The 21,305-nt window shown below is 40.2% G+C and overlaps 1 protein-coding gene across 2 annotated transcripts; it reads left to right on the top strand.

The window, feature by feature from the left end:
• The first annotated feature begins 1,832 nt into the window (after positions 1 to 1,832).
• On the top strand, positions 1,833 to 21,247 carry castor2 (cytosolic arginine sensor for mTORC1 subunit 2). 2 transcript variants are annotated; one of them, XM_071532891.1, is made up of 10 exons: positions 1,833 to 1,997; positions 8,275 to 8,345; positions 9,583 to 9,776; positions 13,110 to 13,226; positions 13,314 to 13,335; positions 13,729 to 13,852; positions 15,627 to 15,737; positions 17,638 to 17,720; positions 18,865 to 18,959; positions 19,059 to 21,247. In XM_071532891.1, the coding sequence occupies exons 1-10, from the start codon at positions 1,885 to 1,887 to the stop codon at positions 19,122 to 19,124; spliced, it is 996 nt and encodes a 331-aa protein (XP_071388992.1). In that variant the 5' UTR covers positions 1,833 to 1,884; the 3' UTR covers positions 19,125 to 21,247. The 2 variants fall into 2 exon arrangements, with proteins under 2 accessions (XP_071388992.1, XP_071388991.1); XM_071532890.1 differs by lacking the exon at positions 13,314 to 13,335 and having other exon boundaries at positions 13,110 to 13,242.
• Positions 21,248 to 21,305: the final 58 nt, after the last annotated feature.

Below are 21,305 nucleotides of genomic sequence, written 5' to 3'. Positions count from 1 at the left end.
TGCATAATAATGAGCAGTTATGGTGACCTTAGTATTTTTTTTTCTCCTATTGTATTCCTATAATCTTTCCACAGGGACTCAGAGTTTTATTGTGATATTAGTACAATGTCTTTCTAGGATGACAGCAGTTCAAACGTCCTGACACTGCGGTCTCAATTATCTCTCTGTGGCAGCAGAACTCCTGTCTGTGTTTGCTTAATTAATACTTTGTTGTGGGCTATTATAACTATGGTAAGTTGTTATTGCAATTAGCGTGTTGGCACGAAATGCTAGCTAAAGAGGCCCTCAGCTAGAGGCAATTAACACCACAGTGCTTCCATGATTTATTAGAAGAGCATTTACTTGTCAGGGCGAATGTGTTTAGATTGAAAATGAAATGCCACAGTGTTGACCATAAAGCAACGACAGATCTCCAGGAGGGATGGCTTGCCAATATTAAAGATCTGATCTGGATCTGATTTGATATGATGGATATGATGCTCTTTGATTGATTGCATATGATCAATACTGCACTGGCTATGGGAAGACTGGATTGATTCTAATGGGACATTTTGACCGGATTTCACACAAGCATGCATGAATATGTTTTATTATTGTTCTTGGTTTCAGTGAAAGAGTCTTTTCCATGCTGACAAGAATACAATTCTAGAGGAAACACTGAAAACTCATTTTTTCCCCACTATTTTTGTCATGAAAATGGTCAATTTGAAAGATATTGAATATCGGTAATAAATATCGGCTAGCGGCAGCTTCAATCCAAAAATATCAGTATCAACCTTCAAAAACTCCTATCAGTCGGGCCCTTGTCTCTAGGCACTGGGCATTTATTGTGCACATTTGTTCATTTATTAGCCTATAATGAGAATCTATGTTGGCACTTGTGATAGAACAACGTTTCCCATCATGCCCCGCTGCACCGCAGACCCGCCCCCTTCCTTTGAATGGCAAGTTGTTTGTTTCACTCGGACCAGCTGCTAACTATTCCAGTCGGAGAGCAAACATGGGGACCAGCAGTCCTCCTCTCCATTTAAATACGACGTCAAGTTGCAGGAGACTGGCAACAAGGTCACTTCCGGATTAACAAGCCCTTCAAAATATTAGCGCAGAAATTGGCATTCGGGGTATAAAACACAGGGGCGTGAATTCACTGAATAAGGATTTAGCAAGGTTCCTGCATCTAATGTCATTTGCCACCAAAACCTTGGAACATGTGTATATCAACTACATTTCTTGGAGCAATGACTGATAACCGACAAGATATTATTATTGTGATAAATGTGATAAATTATTTGATGTAGGCTAGCCCACCAAAGTCAGGTCATGAGTTCAGAAGGAACAGTGCTTTTTTTTTATTGTTACGGCCTTTTGTCACAGCTATATATATATGTTTTATTATAATAATAAAACATATTCATATTTGTGTGGAATCTGATCAAAATTCTGCATTAGAATCATTGATCATCATCACTGATACAATAAATATGTAACCAAACAAACTGCATTATATCCATCATGACTCACCGATATCTGATTATTCCATTAAAAATCAACCAATATATCTTTGTAACCCTAGTCAAAAATCACCTCACTAATAGCTACAGTCCTTTCTTTGAACCATAAATCCCCTGTGTGTGGTCATCTGAGCTCGTCTCGAATACTTTTACTTTGAAAAACACATACCGGAAGTGTAAACGGTTCCGTCGCCGTTTTGACAGTGGGTCCGTTTTACCTCTTTGCTTTCTTTATTCCACCCTGCTTCTCTCTTTATTTCACTATTTAATAAGCCGTAGCGGTTTTATGTCCGTATTTATTTATTTATGCATCTTATTTGAAACTATTTAGATTTAAATTTTTAGTCGTTCCTCAAATGAGAAGACGTAAAAGATGGAGCTACACATTTTAGAGCACAGCTTGAAAGTGGCGAGTATAGAAAAAGAGGGGATCCAGATTTGCACTCATGGATTAATAAAACTCGCCTTCTTGGCCTCGAAAACAAGGTACGTAACTTCCCAGACACGATTCATGCGAACACGTTGTGTCATGTGTGTTTTACAGCCGCTACAGTGCTGTACATATTTACTGGAAGGATACTGCTGTTATAACATTATTGCAAACTAATGACGAGGCTGCACGTAGTTGTATCATTGTGTTGAAAAGCAGCAGTGTAATTCCTGCTCTAGTTCCTGTAGTTGTATTAATACTGAAAAACACATCATTATTTATTATTTGGAGTGTCTGTACCACCAGTTTCCAGGCCTATCCTTGTTCTGTAGTGTCATTTTGTAGCTTTGTGCCATCTGTAGCTGGGTCGACGCCAAGGGGTGTGTGTGTGTGTCTGCTGCCTGTTTTTCCTTGTCTCAGTAACATTATAACACATGCTAAACCAAACTTGCACGAGCAGCAGGAGACATTCACACAACCTAGCTAAAGTGGATACGCGTTGCCAGCCATTCTGCTTGAGGAAACTTTCATTGAAATAGCCCTGGCAGTGGCTTGTTAAACAGGCCTTCTGCTTAAGTCACTGCTCTGGTCTGTGGTGTAGGCTCTGCTGTACTGTAGGCACACTGTTGTTCTGCATTTTTATTACCACGACAGTCTATTAGCCTAAGCAAATCAATTCACTGACACAGTAGCCGTGTCTGCCACGGCTTCTTTTATAACAGGAAAAAATAAGTCGTCGCTGCATGGGTGGCAGTGAACTGGCAAGTCTCTAATTCCCTCTTGTCCATGGGAAAATAAATCAGGGTGTAGGAAGGGTTACTTTCAAAACGGAATCCCTAGCAGATTACTGATAACCTGCTGTAATTGCAAATAATCCACTGGATTTAAACCCAATAACATAATCTTATTACTTTTAGTTACTCTTGGGTGACTTTGCCTCCCAAGTCCTTTAATACAGACTTGTATATGAATATTGCAATCATGTAAAAACCAGTGTCAGTCAGTGGCATCATTTCAAGATGTGCACAGTAAAATCTCACAGTCTAGCCTACTATAAATGCCTTTTCCCTTTTGAATCTATCACCATATTCCAACAAGTAATCACTGTTTTTTGTTTTTTTCAAAGTATCTGTCATCTGATTACTGTGTTTTTTTTACAGTAGCTAATGGATTATATTTACATTTCTGCCATTTCTTGGAATCAGATTACTGTTATTCAGCTACACATATTTCTGACTTTCCAGCCACGCCTGCTACCTTTTGAAGTGTCTATTGACTTGTTTTACTGGTAGAGAAAAAGCCATGTATCTGCCATGGCTGTTGCACCAGTGGAGTCAATGGAGCTGCTTGTTGTCATGTCAGTGTATAACATCATTCTGCATGGTCTAAAGCTGCACTTCACTGCAGTCACAAAAGGAATTTCTAATGCTTTCAAAAACTGCCCAGTTGATAAGTTTTTTTTTTTCTCCATACTAGCTGATTGTGCACTTTTTTAATGTGTGAAGGGTGGACAGTTACACCCAAATGGGTATTGACTCACTGAAGCACACTGCTGCTTGTGTGAAGGTGTAATCCATCATTGCAAAAAAGAGCAGAATGAATATATCAAACATAACTTCATAACACCAGAATTGGACCCACGTTTTGCTAACAGCCACCACAAATAAACTGTGGAATACTGAGAACAATCCTCATATGACATGCTAATATTAGCACTATAGTGATATTTAATATCCTCTTCCTTTTTGCACTATGGGTTATGCCTTTCAACCAAGTTGTGTGATAAGAATGCCTTATCAAATGGTTAGGAATTCTGTGGTTAATCAGTTGGTATTTCAGGCACTGGGCATCCATAGCAGTTGATTTTGTTTTGATTGTACAGCCCCAGATTCAGTTTGGAATGCATACACTCCCCAAAACGCTTGTCCATTGGTCCATGGTATTTGCCATTTCATTGTGACTCAAGAAATTGTAACAATCATTTTAAGTCATTTTAAATGTGGCATCAGTTCTATTAAATGGAAAATTAATTGCAGCTACATTGAGAATAAACACTAGATTTTCAAAGCACGTTTACTATTTGTTGGAGATAATTGGTTTGTATTAATGGCAATATACAGCATTTTGAAAAGCATGTCTGCTGAGTACAGATCATATAAAGAGCTGCACGAAGCCACACATCAGCTGACACTCAACATAAATCTGCCATGTATTATCTGATTGGAGTAGTCACCTTTTGAATGGGGTTGGGGTGTTATCTCAATGTTTTATGAGGTGCGGCTCACTGTCCCAGACAGTCACAGCACTGCGGTCAATCCCTCTCTTTCTCTGCCATGGACCATTTTCAGTACAAAGGTAAGTACTAACACAGAAGACTTGTTTACCATCGTTAGTCATCCAGACAGCCAGGATGACTTCTTTCATAGTGTACAATTTTTATGTATCTAACCAGGTACATTTAGGGAAATTGTCTCAGAACGCATCTCTTAAAGCATATATTTCTACACAGGCATCCACATTTATAACACCGTCAGCCTACAGGTGTCAAGTCTATGGGTGCGATCACATCTTCAGTCCAAACTATGGTGGGACAGTTTGTTATTGCATTTTTGTATTTCTCTGCTGTTCATACCAGTTAAGAAAACATGAAGAAATAGCTGAATATGAGCATCAGTCCAGACTGCAGTTTGCCCTCAAACCTTGCATTTTGGGGTCATTTGCTATGGTTCAGATTACATTCTCACTCCTAAAAAAAACACAATGCAGTTTGCTTGGAAGAGGACCTGCATTTCAGGCATCTTGTCGTGGTTATTTGATGCCACCCCAGTTTGAATGGCTTCATTCTCACCTGGACATACAAGCTGAACTATAGGAGTAACCACTCCAGAGTTCAACCACTCCACAAACATGCTTGGTGTGAACTAAGTCTGTGTCTCAAGGCCCAGGTTCCAATGTGGTGTACCAAGTCAAGTCTCACAACGAAAGGAAGTGCAGTCAAATCCAGTTCCAAAATGTGTTCATTCATTCATTCTCGACTGTTAGGTCATCATACCACAGGTTTTTGTGCTTATACGCCTCATCCAAGGTTGTCTTCTCAGGGTAACTTTGATGATTGAAGCCGCCTATGTTCAACCACAACACTAGGTTGGGCCTTGAAGTGCTTGGGGCAAATTCTGGGTGATGACGAGTCCTATTTGAGGCTATGTGTTTCGGGAGTTAGGGCAGGGATTTCAGCCTGCCTTCGAGGACTGCACCAATTCATTTCATTTGACTTCAGACCCAGAGTTTGCTGGTTGGCTTATCCTTGAGATTGTCTGTCTTTGGACAGAGTGAGCATGGTGCATCCTTGCCTCTCCTTTAGCGGAGATTTTTCAGTTTATGTAGGACATTGGTGGTGGCTCTGATTATGAAGCTAGCTTCACCTGGACTCTACCGTACAAAGTGCTTACACCTGAGGGCCGATTTATCACGTTGAATTGCTTTCGTTGGGGTCCACTTCCTCCCCATTGGGGGCTTCATCTTTTATTGTCAAATCTCTGTATTCTGTCAATGTAATTTCTTGTGTGGCTCTGGTACATTTGAATTCCTCTTTTCTCTTCTGTAGAGTCTTATGGACATACGCTAGCCTGGTATCCAGCCCCTATGAATAGTGCCGAAGTGCTGAAAACTGCGATTCATAGGGGCTGGACACCAGGCTAGACATACGCCATATCTTTGATGAGCCTATCACTCTTTCCAACTTCCCAAACTTTGTAATGGGAATTTTCTAGATGGTTAATGGCCTCAACATTTGGGGCAGCAGACCAACGTGGAGAAACCACAGCTATTGTTTACCGGGTAGTAAGCTCTTATCAGTGGGTTTTATGGGTATTATAGGTTTTTTGTCAATGTAGAACCAATATAGAGCTCCCTTTTGACAATGGATTTGCTTGGGTAGATAGATTTTCACTTTTTCCCATTTGATGTTTTCTTGGAGCTTTTCTAGTAAGCACTTGGTGCTTGCCCTGGTTGTGGAGGTTTACTGTTTACTGTTACTTTATGAATGTGAGGCATGGTGGTGCTGAAAAAGAGCACCAATGCACAGTAAAAAACCTTTCCTAAATTCATTCAGTCATATCATGGCATTTTGGACCTATAGTTGTAGTTGTTTTATCATAATGTTTAAAATGAAATGGTCAATTAACATGTTTTTCTGCTATAAAATGTTTTGTATTGTATTTGTATTTTATATTTGTATTGTTAAAGGGACATTTCAATTTTGCCAACAATAGAACTCTATTTTGTACCAACCTTTGTGGTAATTGATTCGTCACAGAGATTAGAGACAGAGAGAGACTATGATTGTAAATCCCTGTTTAAATTTGAATTCCAAAGGTATTTTCACTGTACTAAGTGCATAAAACAAGCTGTAAAACAAGCTCTAAACACTGTGAAATTTATGGATGTATCCTCCGGATGACATCGCTCACAGGACTAGCCTAATTCAAACTCATTAACTCGCACCAATAACTCACAAACCAAATTAGCTGTGTGGGACGGTTTAGTTTTGGAATATTATGAGGTTATGCTCATAATAAATCAACTTTATTTTTAGTAACATGCCGCCTGAAGTCCCCTATCACTAACACAGCATTTGTTGTGATTGTTTTTTTTTTTCTTGTTTGGGGATACTGTGAGGTTGTCAATGGTATTACAGTGCAATACTTTATAATATAGACTAATTTAGAGGCTCCTTGTGAAGTTCCTTGCATGCACACAGAATGTGAGTGATGCTGGCTAAGTGTTCAGTGAATTAGCAGCTAGATGAAGGTTAATATCCCTCTCCATTAATTTGCTATTTTATTGTTGATCTAGACATAAGGCCACTTTCTTTGTGTCTTGGCACTGGCACTGTTAAAGAGTGCCATATTGAGTCATGAAGTAGTGTTTTTAATGACATGACCATGATTATAAAAGTGGTTACAAAAGCATTAACAACACAGACTAATTTCCATTATATTTTGGAGGTCGACCACAATACTAAAACGACAGTGCTCAAAATAACTCAGCATGACACTACAGCTTATTTAATTCCAAGAGAAACTGCTATTTCCCTAGAAATGCCTGTTAAGAGTCCTTGTCTGTTATTTTCCTGCGGTTCTTCACACCTTTCAGTGAAATATGAAGTGCAAGCATTCAATAGCTAGCCTGTACAGAATCTGATTAACACAGTTGTGATGTGCTTGGTGTTTTCCACTACAGTTTTCCCTTGTCCTGACGCAAGGTATTGACTTGTGTGAGTCCTTTGGGTGTGACTTCAAGCTGACTTGAAACAATATCCTATAATAAGTCAAACCCACAACCCTGCACCAAATATAGGCCTAATCCAGGTAAAGACAATCATGACATATTTTATTTATTATTTTGTTAAACTGCGAATCACACACTGGGAAAGGGTGTTCTTTACCCAGTCAGTTAAGCCCACAGTAACATGGATCCGGTCATTTGATGAGATGACACTCAAGGGACACACACCATCATCATAAAAAGTCCTAAGTGCTGTCAGTCGTCCTGACACTTTCCGGTATAATTAAATATTGTTGCTCCCCCGTCCCGCTCTTCTGAACCAACCAGGTTTTACTGTATAATCAGAAACGTACATGCTTGGATTGACAAATGTTGAGGAATGAAAACAATTCAAAGACACAAGTATCATCTTGCGTGTTTGCTTGTTCAAAAACATCTTTCCATCGCTCAGAAATTCCTCTCATAGCACGATTTGCACAATTTAGTACCAGAGAGATTTGTATTGCAAGCGGAGCGATGATAAACGGTGATAAAGAAGAAACTCACAGGCATACTTTTAATCTTGCGTGGGACATGTGAGGTCGATGTCATGAATGCTTCAGGATGCAGTAGAGCCGGAGGTGGAGACAACACTCCTTAAAATCACTTGGGATGTAACTAATCTGCTCAACTCAACTTTATTTAGATAGCGCCTTTCATACAAGCATGCAGCCCAAAGTGCTTCACATAGCAAAATTACAACAATAAAACAATAAAATGTTTTAAAAATCAATAAATAAGAGTCAATAAAATAAAATAAAAATACAATAAAATAAACACCAGGGATAAAAAATAAAGTAAAAACCAATGATTAGAACTTAAAAACGAAGGCTATAACATTACTCCAAATTAAAAGCCAGATTAAAAAGATAGGTCTTTAATTTCCTTTTAAAAATACAGAGAGAGCTTGCCATTCTAATATCCAGAGGCAGTGAGTCAATCTAACCACTACCATAACCATAACCACTGTCTGAACTCTCCTCTCTCTCTCTCTCTCTCCGTTTTCAGATGCAAGTTTTTCAGCTTGACGGAGACTCCGGAGGACTACACCATTATCGTCGACGAGGAAGGCTTCAAAGGTGGGCCTCTCCGGGTCTCTAGGCAATTACTTGTGGATCTCTCAAGTTACTGTGGCAACCATAGATCAGGCAGCAGGAAAAGATCACGTTGTGTAATCTAGGATTCTCTCTCCAATACCGTGTACGTTGACTGGCAATGTTTGACCACACATTGCCTCATTGTCCGTACCATTATGCATGTAAGGCCAAGCTGCCACTCGCTGGGTTTCGTGGTTGGCTGAGTGAGTGAATCCATGTCATTACAGACCCTTTTCCAGCGTGACCCTTGTTGGTTACCCTGGATACCACAAGCTATTTGTTGCATAACAGGCGCAGGTATTTTCTACTGTCGGCTGGCTCAAAGTGTTTTTTATGCCTGAAGTAAACTATGAAACCCAAACGAGTAACGCCAGATTTTTTTTGATAATTTACAAATCTGATGCATTTACATAAACGGATTCAGGCAACCGTGCTGTGAATTGAAGCTTGAATATTCAAATGTCCTGCTAAAACTTCACGTGAAAGTGTAGTTAATTAAACCGGGCTTTAAAAAAGTAAGTAGTATGTCATAATTCAGTCATGTGCAGTGCTTCGTAATGACTGAAAATCATGACTCATTGGTACTTTCTGTGTCTACTCTTCATTGGTTGACGGAAGAATAACATTTAATCATTATAATGATCAAGGGGTCATTTGTGAGATTCACAGTCCTTGGATTTTCTGTTCATGCAGTTTGAGTTTCTCTTTTCTTTGTCTGTTCAGTCATGGCTGCTATCGCTGCTCATGTTAACTACCCAGTTCTTCTTCTGTTGATTCCAAACAAACCGGAAATGTAAAATGCATCACTCCCTGTGAGCCAGAAGATTTTTCCAAGAGCAAATGGAAAAGCTTTCATGAACTGGCTAGAGCGTTGAATCACATTGTGTAATAGGTTCAACCTGTTGAATCACATTGTGTTATCGCAATCAGCAATAGAGTAGGACAGACATTTATTTATATGAAAATGTTGAGGATTATTACTTTTATTATCTAATTAAAAGTCAAACATTTATTTAAATTCTTTCTTTTGTAATACAGTGGTGTGTTGTGGTGCTTCCATTTTATAGCTGCAATAATCCATCTGACTCTGTGCTTTATGTGCTTTATATGTCACACCTAACAATGCCTCTTAGCTGTTCATTCCAGGACAGAAACGGTCCGCTCAAGATACACAGCTCCACTTTCACACTTTTGACATGGCTCTCCTGTCTGTTCCCAGAGCTGCCCGAGTCGGAGCACATCAGCGTCGCTGACGCCACATGGTTGGCCCTTAACGTGGTGTCCGGGGGCGGCAACGCCTCCAACTCACAGCCCATCGGAGTCACCAAAATCGCCAAATCAGTCATCGCACCCCTGGCCGACCACAACATCTCTGTATTCATGCTGTCAACGTATCAGACGGACTTCATTCTGGTGAGTGTCAAGTCAAGTCAAGTTTATTTATATAGCCCTTTATCACAAGCATGTCTCAGAGGACTTTACAGAGAATGTGTCTAGCTAGATCTAACTAAACACAATCAATGGTGAACAAAATTATGTAGGACAAGCATAGCGAAAAACACAAGGTAGGCAAGAGCAGATTTAGCAAGACAAACAATCTACCTATTCTACATAGCCTAACCTACCCAGCACCCCCAACCTTAGACCCTAATGCAATGATTCTCAACCTTTTTCATATCAAGGACCCCTAATTTAGTCCACATTAGGGCCACAGGCCCCCATTTGAGATTTTGTCTAGAAATTGGACCCAAATTTGAGAATATTTTTATTGTTAAATATGATTTTGTCCAGAATTTCTATCTGTATTGCAGGTAGAGAGATAGCAGTGAAACTATGATCAAAACAGTCATTCTTCTACATTCTCTAATTTTCTCAACTTCTGGTCAATGAAATAATGCTGAAATTCATTTGAACAATTCATTGATTTGCTGGGGACCCTCTGAAACCCCCTCAAGGACCCCTTGTGGTCCCCGGACCTCACGTTGAGAACCACTGATACTGGACTGCAGTAGTTGGCGCAAAATTGAGCCCAGTCACACAGCTGACAAGGTGGCAACAGTGTCCAACAGTCCACCACATCTTGAACTGGATCCCAGTCCACTTAAACTGGTTGACACTGCTTGATGCCAGGAGCCAAATATGGAACAATTTCCCTTACAGAGTCAACACACACGGACACTCCACTGACACCAAAATCTCTGTGCAGAAGTTGCTGCAAAGCGGGCCAAGTCAAGTGTGGAAACACATTGCTTTATGGTTTTTCATGTTTGCTGTGGTATGGTAGTAGTATTAAATCTTTAGATAACAACTAAGTTGTGGTATTAAAGTAAAAGCTCTGTATTGTGACAACACTAGTTGATGGGATTATTGCATTTCTCAATCCAGCACAGTTTAAAGAAGGATACTGGGCTATGGCTCGCAAAAAAAACAGGCAATTTTGTGAATCTCTCTTACAGTGCCATTCTATCCTGCAAATATTAAAACTCAGTCAAATATCAGAAGTGATTGGAAAAGCCTTCTTGTTTCATGTCACTTCACACATGTGCTATTGAACACCGAGGTCCGATGCTGTAAGAATCTTACTTTGTTATTCTTTACGAGTAGAAAATCGATCACTTGTACAGTTTCATAGCGTCCACAGAGGGTTGCAGTGTTTGTCTATTATGCTACCACTGGCTACACAGCTGTTTACTTCCACAATGCCTGACATGAAAAAGCAATAATAGTGGATATAGTGTACCTTCCACAGCCCCACTGTCCTTGGTTTAGGAAGAAGTCCTTTCTCATACCAAAGCCTTTTTGGCCACAGGGAGTCTTTTTTATTGCCTTGCTTGGATGGGGGGGGGGGAAACAAGGGCTGCTGAATAGCCACGGCCTGTTTATGAAAATGAAAGAAAGAACCTGTGTCGATGTTGATAATCTGCCGGTAGTTGCGTAAGAGGATCAGCAGCTCAGCCTCTTGCTGGAATTCCAGGTAACATACATAAGGCCTGTTTCCTCTCTCCGCTGGCTGCTCCTAGCTACAATCCTCATAACTGCTATGTCAGAAAAAACAGGGAAAAAACCCGCAGGGTGAAAGATCACCCTGCCGCCCACGCCCACCACCCTCTCAAACTCCTTATTTTTCCTGGTCTCCTGTTCATTTCTTTCTTTTTTTTTTCATCTTCTGTCTCCATCTATGTCCTCGTCTCACACTGTCTGATTGCATTACTGGATGTCTGAACAGACCGAAACACAGGCCAGCTAAGGATTTTTTTTTTTGCCGTTATGATCTTTTGTGTTACATAAATGACCCAAATGTTGAATGCATTCATTTAGAGGGAGCCATAAGTATCCTGACTGAGCCAGGCCACTCAGAGGAGTTACAGACCAGCTTCTCACAAGGAACTTTACCTTCTGCTCACACAGTCAGTGCAGTTCATCTGAAGTTTTTGTAGTCGCCATGGGCAAAGAAACAGCCTGTTAACAGCCTCTATTTTTTCAGCAATCACACTTCTATCAGGAACAGCAAAGAAGAAGGCATACTGAGGCTTGATATAATGTATATACCATGATCAAGCATTTTATAGGTTGAACTAGCTATAAAATTATTTACTTTGTCTTGGGATCCCAAATGTTCACCCTTTAATATACTAAGCTTTGATTCGTCAGGCATTGGCCTGCATGCTAAGAATTCTTGCTTCTTGTTGTACAGCCATAATGAGTTTGGTTACATCAAGTATTTATTTAAGCAATTTGCTTTGACTCTTGAAATGACATTTAATTGTTTGCTACTGTGGAACTCAATTGTTAATTAACAATATTTTCCAAATGCAAAGTCATTAAAATGCAAATAGAAGTACATTGCAAAATTAATTGGATTTTTGAAGCGGGCCCTTTGACATGAACTTCAAGGAAAACTCCACCCTAAAACACTTTAACACTGTTCATAAAAAAGCTATTTGTGATGTACCTTCCATTTTGTTGTTTGATGGTGTATTTTTCTTATTCCCGGGGATAACTGGCTAAATGTAGATAACAAGACATCAGGTTCAGTGGCAATAATCCGGCACCTACATACTGTATATCAGTGGTTCTCAATGTGGGGTCCGGGGACCACCAGGGGTCCTTGAGGGGGTTCCAGGGGGTCCCCAGCAAACTGATAAATTGTTAAACTTCACCATTACTTCATTTACAAGATGTTAACATGCTAGAGAATGTAGAAGAATGGCTGTTCTGATCATAGTTTCACTCTTATCTCTCTACCTACATACAGAAAGTCATGGAATTCTGAACAAAATCATATCTGACAATAAAAATATTCTCAGATTTGGGTTCGAGAGACAAAATCTCCCTCAAATGGGGGTCTGTGGCTCTAATGTGTACTAAATTAGGGGTCCATGATATGAAAAATGTTGAGAATCACTGCTGTATATAACCCACCTGAATACAAAAAGTCGAGGTCCAATCTCTGAGGGTTATTGAAAGGCATTATGGGAAATGTAGAAAATCACTAACTGAAGTAGAAGTAGATGAGGCAGGTTGAGAGAAAGTGGGTACACCAAAAAAGTAAATTACAATACTGCGTCACAAAGTAACTCCTGGAATGCACTGAACATCACAGATTGATGATATATAACAGTGAAAAAGTATCTGAGGATGGAATTTTTCTTTGAATGTTTCTGTTTCCTCAGCCTGCTCTCCACCGCATTTGTTTTTATTCTGACCCTCCGAACTCACCCCATGAATCTTTTGGTTTCTCCCCAGGTTCGAGAGCGAGACCTGCCCCTGGTAATGCATACGCTGTCTTCCGAGTTCACTCTGCTGAGGGTGGTCAATGGAGAGACTGTCGCCGCTCACAGTCTGGGAGTCACCAATGGCTTTGTAAAGCCAAAACTCGGTAGGCATAAAACTGAATTCATTTCCATACTGAATGTTTATATAGGCATTTTTGAATCGAGTTGACCTCAGCAAGCATTTGAAGGACGGCAACGTGCAGGGGACAGCCAAGTTCAACGTCAGACCAAACGAGCACAAAGTTTTCTATATCTATAATTCATACTTCATCTTAAGGATATAGAGAGGTCTTTGAATACATTTTCTTTTCAAAATTGTTCTAATTTGATCTTTCTTGAAACTAAGTCTTCCACCAGGGATTTTGGAGTCTAGAGTTTAGTTTTCCACAGACAAGACTTCCTAGCAAGAAAGATAAAATTTCCACTCTTTAATAGAAAAGGCTGCTTTGCTGCTTTTTTTATAGCACATAAAATATGCAAAAAGTTAAGGGGGGGGTGAATACTTTTTATAGCCACATAGTATATTCAGATGCGTCTTTGTTATATTGCTGCCTCTGAGCCCTCATAGATTCCACCGCTTTGTGTTTCAGTGCCCCGTCCCATCATCCACCCCTTATCCAGCCCCAGCAACATGTTCTGTGTGACCAGCCTGGACCCAGACACATTGCCCTCTGTAGCCACCCTGCTCATGGACGTCATGTTTTACTCTGGAGGGTGAGGACCACATGGTCACCAACGGAGGCCATTTAAATCTCTTACCAGCGTACCAAACAACTTTTGAGTTATTTCTCTCTTAGATTGAGGATTCATGGGAAACATGATTTAGGCTGCATTCACACCGCAGGCCATGCTCAGTTCTAACTGATAATCATGTCTGATTATTTTGGATGACTGTTCATATCTAATCTAGGCCGCACAGTGACTAGGGTCGGGCCAATTGGGCAAAAATGAGCATGCCACTTCCTGACTGGTTGTTTTCACTCACTCCTAGCAATGCAAAAGCGTTCGGGTGAAACCGTCTGTACTAAATCAACCAATACGATGTGCAATTATGTACTATAATTTAATTGTCATCCATACTAAATTAACCTTTAGGCCTAGATGCTGCCGACAACACACGCATAGCTTCAGTCAGCAGCAGATGTGTTTTGTTTTTTCCGAGTCCAATCATATGATCACAGGTATTGGGGCTTATTTTACGAAATACATATCTGTTTCCAACCGGCCCAACCCTAACAGTAGCTCATATCTGATACCGATGGTAACTGACAGCGATGCTGAAAAGACACAAGACGTCAGATGCATTTTTGTACCTACATGTGTACATTTTGGTTATCTCCAGTCACCAATGACATCCATAATTTTAATCAGTACAAATAAAATAAAAATACAGCACAGGACAACATCTGAAGGAAATACCCTGCTGTGTTCTGGGAATCTCAGAGGTCATCTAATAACAGTAATCCAGTCCAAACTAACAACTACCCAATAATTTAACAATGCCTTTGTGATGGGCGGCAGAAAAGCTTGTCATTTTACATCAGTAATTTGTGCGAAATCAGAGATCCTTTGTCCTGAGCGAATGATGCTCTGCAATTACACACATCGCACATCCAAATGATATTACAGGACCTCTCCCACTAAAATGAATCAAGTTTGAATAGTGAATAAGACAAACACCATGTACTCTCAACTTAATAAATTCTAATTCTGCTCATGAATCACATCATCCCCTTTTTCTCCCTCTCTCCTAACTTCCCTGTCAGTCTCCGCTGCATAGCATAGAAAAGCTAAAAGAATATTCCTCAGGCATTATAATTATCAGTAAAAACCTAGGGGCATTTTCTGCAGGCAGTGATACATTTCTGGCTCAAAATTGCCATAGAAAAATGTTAATAAAACTCAAACACTCTAGTAGTCCACAAAATCAGTCTCCCAAAGCTCTCAAGGCCTCATAGACAACAGTATTTTATAACCACTGAAAATGGCAGCAAAATTAACATCACTACTTTGTATTTGGCGACTATGAAGTAGTTCAGGTCTTGAATGTCCTTTCAGCTGGACCCTAACTAAATGAGCTAGCCCGAATATTACAAATTATATTTAAAAGCATACTTTGACCACATATAAATGGCATTGTGTGATATAACAAGACCAGCCATATTCAACACATACTATAAAGGAAAGAAAGGAAAGAAAATTAATTTACTCAGGAAGTCGGAAATCTTGTGATCGACCATGTTTCTGCCCTGGTTTTTCTGAGCTGGACCGCTGGAATCAATCTTTTTTGCGTTTACTGCATTGTAAATAAAGAAAAACGGTATCGAAATCAGCGAGAATGCGGATCCGTCTGAATTTGTATCTGAAAATATTCTTTATGAACAACCTTGTTACTCTTAAGTAGAGCTCGCCTAGGTGTAGGATTACCAAACTTGGTTTTGTCCACCACTGATCAGACTATATTTAGCGTCATACCTTACCTTCCCAGGCCAAAGGAACCTGGAGCATCGAGCGAGGACTCCAGCCACATCCGCTTCTTCTCCTTCTCCCTGATTGAGGGCTACATCTCTCTGGTCATGGATGAACAGACAACACAGAGGTAAAGCTGAAGAAAACACTCGTTAGGACTAGTTTCAGCAGTCTGATTGTGAAAGGCAGTCAAGAACGCCCTCCTGGGTGTTATTGCTGTAATCAACCACACTTTCTCTTCCCATGTTCTTTCAAGATGCGTCTTACACCGTTAGCCAAGGCTAGACTGACATAATATTTCTGTACAGTGTGAACCAATTTGTGATTGTTGTTTGAGTGGGCAATTAGTCTGTTGCTAAGCAATAGCGGGGCATTTGGGTATACTATGTACTTATGACGCAGTGGGTTTCAATCTGACTCGTTTGCCATCCTCTCCATCCCCCTCCTCCTCACAGTATACTGTCTAACTAAGCAGAAAGGTCATAAAGAAATGTGAGCAGCTGCAAATCCCATGTGGTTTGTCCCTTATTACCACCACATTAGCACTTGATCGTAGGACTGTCCATTCATAAATGGGGTATCCATTATATGGGTCAGTCATTTCTCCAAGCTATGTGGAGGTACATTAATTGGACCAAGCTTTCATTATTTTTTTAAAGTTACATATTTTGTCACAGCAGCATGTAGGGCAGCTTTGGCCCCACATTTATATAAGACCCAGTGAGTTGCCTTAAAGGGATGGGTCACCCATTTTACACTGCTTTACAATGGTTCTCTTATTCAGTGCCGCTGGTTGAACAGTAGTGACAGAATTTACCTGGCAGTTTACATCTGCTTTGCTCCGATTGCTGAATGGTTAATAGTTAGCTTCTCTGCAGCAACTCCATAAACTAACACCTTCCCTGTTAGCCAAGCTATCTGCCATTTGTTAACTGAAGCAAGGCAAAAGAATGGCAGTAGGTGCAATCAGATACTACTTGAATTTGACTGAGTGAAGTATCATTAAAATAAATAATGTTTAATAGGTGAAACATCCCTTTAAAGAGTAACTAAACCCCACCCAAATCTGTGATGAAGCGTGACACCTAATGGTGAAAAGTAGGGTACTGAACTGGCAATCTGCTATTGTCTGATCTTTGTGCCAGGTGATGTCACCACCTGTTGTACTATATAGAAGTAGGGTTGCAAAGGGGTGGAAAATTTCCGGTAAATTTCCGGAAAGTTTCCGGTAAATTTCCATGGGAAGTTAAGCTGGGGAATTTTGGAAATATTCCAAATTGGAAACTTTCCATGGGAATTATGGGAATTTATGGGAATTTATGGGAATTAATGGGAATTTATGGGAATTAACTGGGAATTGAGGGTAATTTAATGGAAAGGTATCATATCCAAGCATAAATATTTGTTTTGTTATAAGCAGACATCCATCCAAAATAATACAATTAAAACAGATTTATTTGTAAGAACTTTATCAAGTGTTAAATATTTTATTGAACAATCAATTCTTTCATTGAAGAACAAAAACATGAATGTTGAGTTAAATATTACTCATCCCCCCGACCCAACCCATTCAAAAATTAACAAAAATGCACAGGAATGCACAGTGCATGTAGGGGGCGTGGTCTCAATAGCCCTGCAGTAAGCAGTGTGCTATGTGTGCATGTGATTGAGGAATAGCATAGATATTCAACTGTACTTGCATGATATCTGGTTGTTTTAGTCAGGATTATGCTAAAATATATTTTCCCCAACTATATTTAAGTTCCCTATTAAGAGCATACCTTCAATTTAGTAAATTCCTGGTTTATTCCCGTTTATTCCCATAAATTCCCGTTAATTCCCATAAATTCCCGTTAATTCCCATGGAAAGTTTCCAACTTTGAAAATTCCCGGAATTTTGCAACCCTATATAGAAGGTGACATCACCTGGCGCAAACACCAGCCAAGTGCCATTATGTTCTAATGTTATTTATAAAACAGTTGCTGACATGATCCCTCCTTTGTGTATTTCACTGTATTTTGTACCCTAGGTTCCCCAACAATGTACTTTTCACCAGTGCTTCTGGAGAGCTTTGGAAAATGGTTCGCATTGGGGGACAGCCTTTAGGATTTGGTGAGCATCAAGTCTTTTATGAAGGCTATTTAATTACCTCCACCTGCACAGGTGTTATGTTTTCACCCCTTTCCCCTCAAAAAGCTATGAGTAGATTTGCACCAAACTTTGTGGAAATCTTGGTCATGGGGCAAGGAAGAACTGATGAACTTTTCACACCGATTGGCCAAAGCGGGCGTGGCAGTAGGTGTGTCTTCTCACATAATAGCATATAACGTAACACCATCAAACTTAGTGGCCAATCAGCAGACAGAAGAAAAGGCAAACCCTCCATTATTGGCCCAGTCAAACAACATGGAGGCACTGGAGATCATATTTTCGGTTTAGAAATAACCATCCTGCCAATTTTTCCAAAACTTGGTCCAGCGGTAGAAGGGCAGCCCTAATGTTCTGAACAGATATAGAGCTGATCGGTCATGTGGTGATGAGATAATCGGCTAAAATGCTTCAAAGTGTCTAGAATTTGAACAGGCAGATCTCATGTCCCATTTCAGGGCCAGTCATGAAAATGTGAAACAAGTTGGTAATGTGGCATGGTCTTCCATGCCACATTACCAACTTGTTTCACATTTTCTAAATTACTAACTTGTTAACTTGGCGGAGGTATGAGCTCTACCGAGTGCCATCTAGTTTATGCTGGCCCACATCATGCTAAAATCTACTGCTACAGTATGCAAGATTAACCCAATTCCAAATATACATTTGAGATTGAAATAGAGCGGTGGAAAGGAAGAGTGTGGAGATTGGATACATTTGCCTCGAACCCTTGACGACTCTTCAATCCCCAACTCATGAGAAGTTTTCCTGTCCAATTTTTTTCTTATTTAAGTTTAACCATGACCAATACCTAACCCTAACCTCAACCAAATTGTTTTAGTTGCCTAAATTCAGCTCTAACCTTAACTGAAGTCGTTTTACTTGCTTGAGCTTAGCCATTAGGTAACCTTCTTACATGACGAACATGTGAAAATGACGCATCCAGTTTGTCACATAATCCTTCGTGGTGGAGGAACATGATCTTCACATTAGTTTTAGTTCGAGTTTCGAGACTTTCAAGTCGTTTTCATATCATCCAGGTGTAGAGGAGTGAAGTAACGATGGATTAGTTAAGCCAGGGAGATAAAGGACTCATTTGTTTTTTCAGATGAGTGCGGCATCGTGGCTCAGATATCGGAACCCCTGGCAACGGCCGACATTCCAGCTTACTACATCAGCACCTTCAAGTTTGACCACGCCCTGGTGAGGAAGCCCGTCTGTGAAGTTCAGTCGGATTTAAACCCGACTAGCAGAGGCATATAAATCCTCATCAACCCCCCCCCCCCCCCTCTTCTCTTCCAGGTTCCCGAGGAAAACATCCAGAGCGTGATCGGAGCTCTGAGGACCAACGAGAGCGCGGGACAGTGAAGGGGAGAGGCGGGAATCGACGACGGAAGTTTTTCAAAGTCCATTTTGTTCAGACGTTGATTTATCATGTCCAAAAAAAAAACAACAAAAAAAAAAAGTGCCAAGAGCTTATCAGCGGACTACTGTGGATGGGTTCTGGAAAGGAAAGGATCGAACCACGAAGCTTGGGTGGTGTATGGAGAGATAGAGGGAGTGTGACAAGTGTGTTCCTAGGTCTTTTTTTTTTCTTTTTTCTACCCCCTCTCCGTGGCACTTGAGGCCGTCGACAGCCTGCTCTGGTAGTTGTTGCTTTAGTTTTTACCAGACTGATGTTTCTTTTCCTGTCTAAAAAGCTGCTTCTCCCCACCCACCCCCGACCCTCATAACCACCATACTGTATTAGTTGCATATAATCCTCTCACGGAAGGATGAAGAATGTACTCTCCAAAAAGCCAAAAAAAAAAGCAAAAAGCAAAAAAAAAAAAAAAATGTATCAAGCTCTCCATGTTGTTGTTTTTTTCCACAGGTCTTTTTCTCAGTGCCAAGATGTTTGAATGCCTAAACTGATGCCTTTTGTGAAAATACATGTGTGCAATTGAAGGAGACACTTTTGGAGATGACAGACCGCCTGGTTTAATGATGCGGTGTGGTTTTTGCTTTTAGTAGCTATTGAATACATTTTAATTACAACACAAGTGATGACCTGAATAATCTGATCCGATTGGAGTCCCTCAACCGTAGAAATTAAATTCGGAGGCCTTTTCTGATTCTGGTCCTCTGAAAGATGAAGTGAATCCAAGGTATTGATCTAGAATTACCGTTTATTTTTTTTTTTAGCTCTTTTGACGAGTATCCGTGCGTTCACACTGCGAGCAACTCGGTTGACGGGTCGCACTATTCTGTTTAATTGTGGACACGGACAGAAGGTCTGTCTGCAGCTACGAAATTCTGAACAGGCAAATCATTTATTTTTCGCTGCTTTGGTATTGCCTTTCATAGCATTACATCATGTTGATGAGCTAAAGTTAGCGTAACTAGCTAGAAAGCGCTAAGTACGTAGCATTAATTGAAAATAAACAGAAAAAACAAAAAATGTCGATGGAAGTAGGGCTGCAACTAACGATTATTTTCATTTCAATCTGTCGACTATATTCTTAGATTAATCGATTAGTTGTTTGGTCTATAAAATGTCAGAAAATGGTGAAAAATGTGGATCAGTGTTTCCCAAAGCCCAAGATGACGTCCTCAAATGTCTTGTTTTGTCCACAACCCAAAGATATTTAGTTTACTGTCATAGAGGAGTAAAGAAACTTTTTTTGACTTCTTTTTCTTAAAAAATTACTCAAACCGATTAATCGATTATCAAAATAGTTGGCGGTTAATTTAATAGTTGACAACTAATCGATTAATCGTTGCAGCTCTAGATGGAAGCATCGTTTTTGAGACGTTCATTCCTGTAGTCTTTAAAATTATAGTGGTGGAGAAGTGGGAAGTTTTGAATCGTGATTTTGTTTTCCTGGTCGTTCTCCGTAGGAAATGAACGGACTCCCGGTGACTTGTTGACCGCGTCGCTCGCAGCGTGAACGCACAGTAACATCCCGTGAGAAATCAGGCGATGAATATGTTTGCATCTAGTAATAAATTACTGAGCCACTTTCGATGACGTACTCTAATAGCGACGGTGTAAGTCTGCTATACATAAGCTAATGTTCACACAGGGAAGGAACATTTCCCTTCAGGCCCCGGTGTCCATTTAGGCCTTCAAGCTCCCCCTCCCCCGCCCCCAGTCTGCACTTTAATGCAGGTCCAACCCCCCACAGACCTGCTGTACTGATGTGAAAAACGGGGAGGGCTATTTACTTTTGAAGGATCCCGTCGAGTCGGGGAGACTTTTGTTGGTCTTAAGCATTTGGTAATAATGTTCTCTTTTTTTGTTTTTTTTTGTTTGTTTGTTTCACCACACATTGCACCTAACAAAAAAACTTTCTTCTGATAAGATTTGATTTGCAGAAACCACGTATTTATCAGTGTTAAAACATGTGGAAGGTGACATTTCTTCGGATTCCATTTCAAAGAAAATGAGAAAGCTTTTCATTTGGAGCTTGTGTGAAAAAAAAAATAAATAAACAAGAAAGCTTTTTTGAGCTGGTTGTGTGTTCAGTTTTTCCCAAGGACGTGTGTCATTTTCACCATCTTTACTGA

Source organism: Centroberyx affinis, unplaced genomic scaffold, assembly GCF_046629955.1.
Source record: "Centroberyx affinis isolate AG114_WGS23_722 - 3 ecotype Tasmania unplaced genomic scaffold, CSIRO-AGI_Caff_v1 ptg002268l_1, whole genome shotgun sequence".
NCBI classification, from domain to species: Eukaryota; Metazoa; Chordata; class Actinopteri; order Beryciformes; family Berycidae; genus Centroberyx; species Centroberyx affinis.
Note: the sequence above shows the minus strand (reverse complement) of the source record. Positions and strands in the feature narration are given on the sequence as shown.